The sequence below is a fragment of the Trichosporon asahii genome, assembly GCF_000293215.1.
Source record: "Trichosporon asahii var. asahii CBS 2479 unplaced genomic scaffold scaffold00020, whole genome shotgun sequence".
NCBI classification, from domain to species: domain Eukaryota; kingdom Fungi; phylum Basidiomycota; class Tremellomycetes; order Trichosporonales; family Trichosporonaceae; genus Trichosporon; species Trichosporon asahii.
This window is the reverse complement of record NW_014040904.1, coordinates 397,181-400,023: the sequence shown is the minus strand read 5'-3', so window position 1 is coordinate 400,023 and position 2,843 is coordinate 397,181. Positions and strand designations below refer to the sequence as shown.

The following is a 2,843-nucleotide window of genomic DNA, read 5'->3' as shown; positions in this document are numbered from 1 at the left end:
TGTGGAGCCTGGGATCGCTGACGTCGAGTCTCGAACTGCATTTGTGACGGCTACGAGTGCACAACGTAGTTGAATCGTGCGGTGTGTCATCGCATCGTGCAGCTTGAGAGCATTCAGTCGGTGCTCCGTTCGGCTGCGATCGCGACTGCGAAGTAGTGATTCCTCTGCGATCGCGCCGGTACGCCCAATCGCAAGGAGACGGGGCCGCAAGCAACGCGAGAGTATCAGAAAAGCCACCGGACTCTATTCATTTTTGGCCTGGCGCCTTGTGGACCTGTGGTGTCGAGTGCTCCTGGCTGGAGTAACTCATACGAAACGCCTCGTTGAGATTTCCTGACGACCTGGCTTCCCTCCTACCTGAAGCGGACCTCAGGCCTGCAAGCCTTAGACGCCAGCCCTATCAGCCTTCCCACCACCTCCGTGTACTGTGTGTGCGGCCTGTGTGGAGCGCATCCGAGTCCGAGCTGTGTGCCCGTTCGCACGTCCACCTCGTACGCCCGAACGCCCGCCTGAATCCTCCGCAAGCCCAGTCTCGCAGTAGATCAGCGTAGCAAGTCGTAGTCGACCAAGGGACCGCTCTCTCCGTTCGTCTCTTGTCTCGTCTTTACATCTCATCACTCCGTATCTCTGTATCATGGCTCCAGCAGCAACAGCCAGCGCATCGCTCCCGCCTCTCTCCGCTCTTCTGAACCCCGATAGCCGCCCTCAGCGCCCCCGCAACTCCGCTTCGACAGGTAGCTCTTCCCCCGGCTCGCCGCGCACCCCGCTTGACGTCGACATGTCCTTCGAGTTCGACGTCAAATCGCAGCACTCTCAGCGCCGGCAACCCCCGCCCCCGCTTGCACTCGACCGGCCCGACGGCCGGCCGAGCATGGAACGCCGCTCTATCTCTTCCCTCCTCAATGGCGGCAGCAGCCGTCAGTCTCCGACAGAGAAGGACCACCCGAGCACTGGTGCCACACCGGCTTCCCATCCTCTGCCTATTACTCCTCACCACGAGTACCCCGCTCCTCCGCCCCACTACCATGCTCACTCTCATTCTGGTGAGATGCGATCGGGGTTCTACCCTCCGCCTGCGCCCCGCGACCATCGCCCCATTACGGCTCCCATCGCGCCTCCTCCGCCAGGATACTACAAGGGCGGCCTTGACCGACGACACAGCTACCAGCCCGGCCCTCCTCCGTCTGACTACTTCTCCCCTCCTCAGCATAGCCCTCCAGGCCCTCCCACTCACACAGGCCACCCTTACCCGCCGCCGCCGCTTCACGGTCCTGCACCGTTCTACGAAGCATCGCATGCAATTCCTTTCGAGACCGGGGCGCGTGCTCCGATCTCGCGTACGACAAAGGCGTGCAACGGCTGTCGCGAGCGCAAGGTCAGGTGTGACGCTGGTGGCCAGCCTGGAGGAGGTGGAGTGTGCTCCCGATGCCGCGAATCCGGCCGTGAGTGCAAGTACAGCGCAACGCAGAAAAAGCGTGGTCCAATGCCAGGACGTGCCGGTCGCGCGCGCAGGACTTCGCTAGAGGACGGCCTGCTCAGGCAGCAGCCTCCGGGTTGGGGTGAGTATCCCCGCTACCCATACCCGCCTCGTTCGCCGAGGCACGAGCCGTACCCGCTGCACTCGGCGCATGCGCCGCCCCCTCCCCCGCCCCCACCAGAGTATTATGGCCCTCGCAGCCCGCGCTCGGCACCCATTGAGTGGTGGCGCCAGGAATGGCAAGACCGTGATCCTCGCGAGCCGCCCATGCACCGTGATCCGCGAGAGATGGAGTCTCCTCGAGGACGCAGGCCGGAACTTTACGACCCCCGCGAGCGCGACCCCAGGGATACTCGTCCTATCGACCCGCGCGTCGATCCTCGCGCTGTTGACCACCGGGATCCTCGGGCCGTCGACCCTCGTGCTGTCGACCCTCGGGATCCGAGGACGGTGGACCCGCGCTGCGTCGACCCCCGTGACCCGCGAGCCATTGACCCTCGCGATCCTCGTGCGATGGACCCCCGTGATCCCCGTGCTGACCCCCGCGCGGACCCGAGGCTGTCGCCTCGTGCGCGCCTCTCGCCTCGCTCTGTGCGTCTTTCGCCTCGCGAGCTGCCGTACTACTCGCCTCGAGTGTCGCCCCGTATCGACCTCCGCCCCGAGCTCCGCGACCCGCGTGACCCCCGCGAAGTTCCACGAGACCCACGCGACCCTCGCGAGATGCCGATGCCGCCTCCGCCCCACCCCCACGGCCCGCCTCACGCCGGCCCGCCTCCCCCTCCTCATCACGAGCGGGATCAGCGCTGGGACATGCGTCCTCACCCCGCAGCCCAGTGGCCGTGGCGCGGCGAAGTCGAGGGCAGGCGATAGGCCCGGTCCGCGGCCGTTAACAGTATTCCAAAAGGCGTGTGCGGCCCCGTAAGGCCGCGAGCAGCATACAGACAAGCACAGCAAACACATACGGACACTTCAGACACCTTCCCCCATCAGTAACATTAGCGACACGGCAAGCAAACAAACAAACATACACTCGCATCCGCATCGACCTCATCCCGACCAGCATCGGATCGCGCCACCCTTCGCTTCGCTCTGTTCTTCGTTTTCCTCGAGCTCCTTATCTCGTGTCTCTTTGTCATGATCTTGTATACGAAATTTTATGAAATTGGTACCACGATATGGGTGTGACCGCTGTGAGCGGTGAAGCAGTTTGTGGGCGATGAGTGCCCGGCAGTGTGCATGGCCGCTTTCGCCCTTGGTCGCGAGCGTTTTTGTGATAAGTACGGTCGTCGTGGATTGGAGTGGGGCCACTGGAAGATAAGCATCTGCCGCCTAGAAGTTTAATTGATGGCCCGTCACTAATGCTGTG

General features: G+C 63.4%; 1 protein-coding gene across 1 annotated transcript; it reads left to right on the top strand.

The window, feature by feature from the left end:
* Window positions 1–634: 634 nt before the first annotated feature.
* A1Q1_00460 (uncharacterized protein) lies at window positions 635–2,347 on the top strand (the record flags this gene model as incomplete). Its single annotated transcript, XM_014326109.1, has 1 exon — window positions 635–2,347. The coding sequence occupies one exon, from the start codon at window positions 635–637 to the stop codon at window positions 2,345–2,347; it is 1,713 nt and encodes a 570-aa protein (XP_014181584.1).
* Window positions 2,348–2,843: the final 496 nt, after the last annotated feature.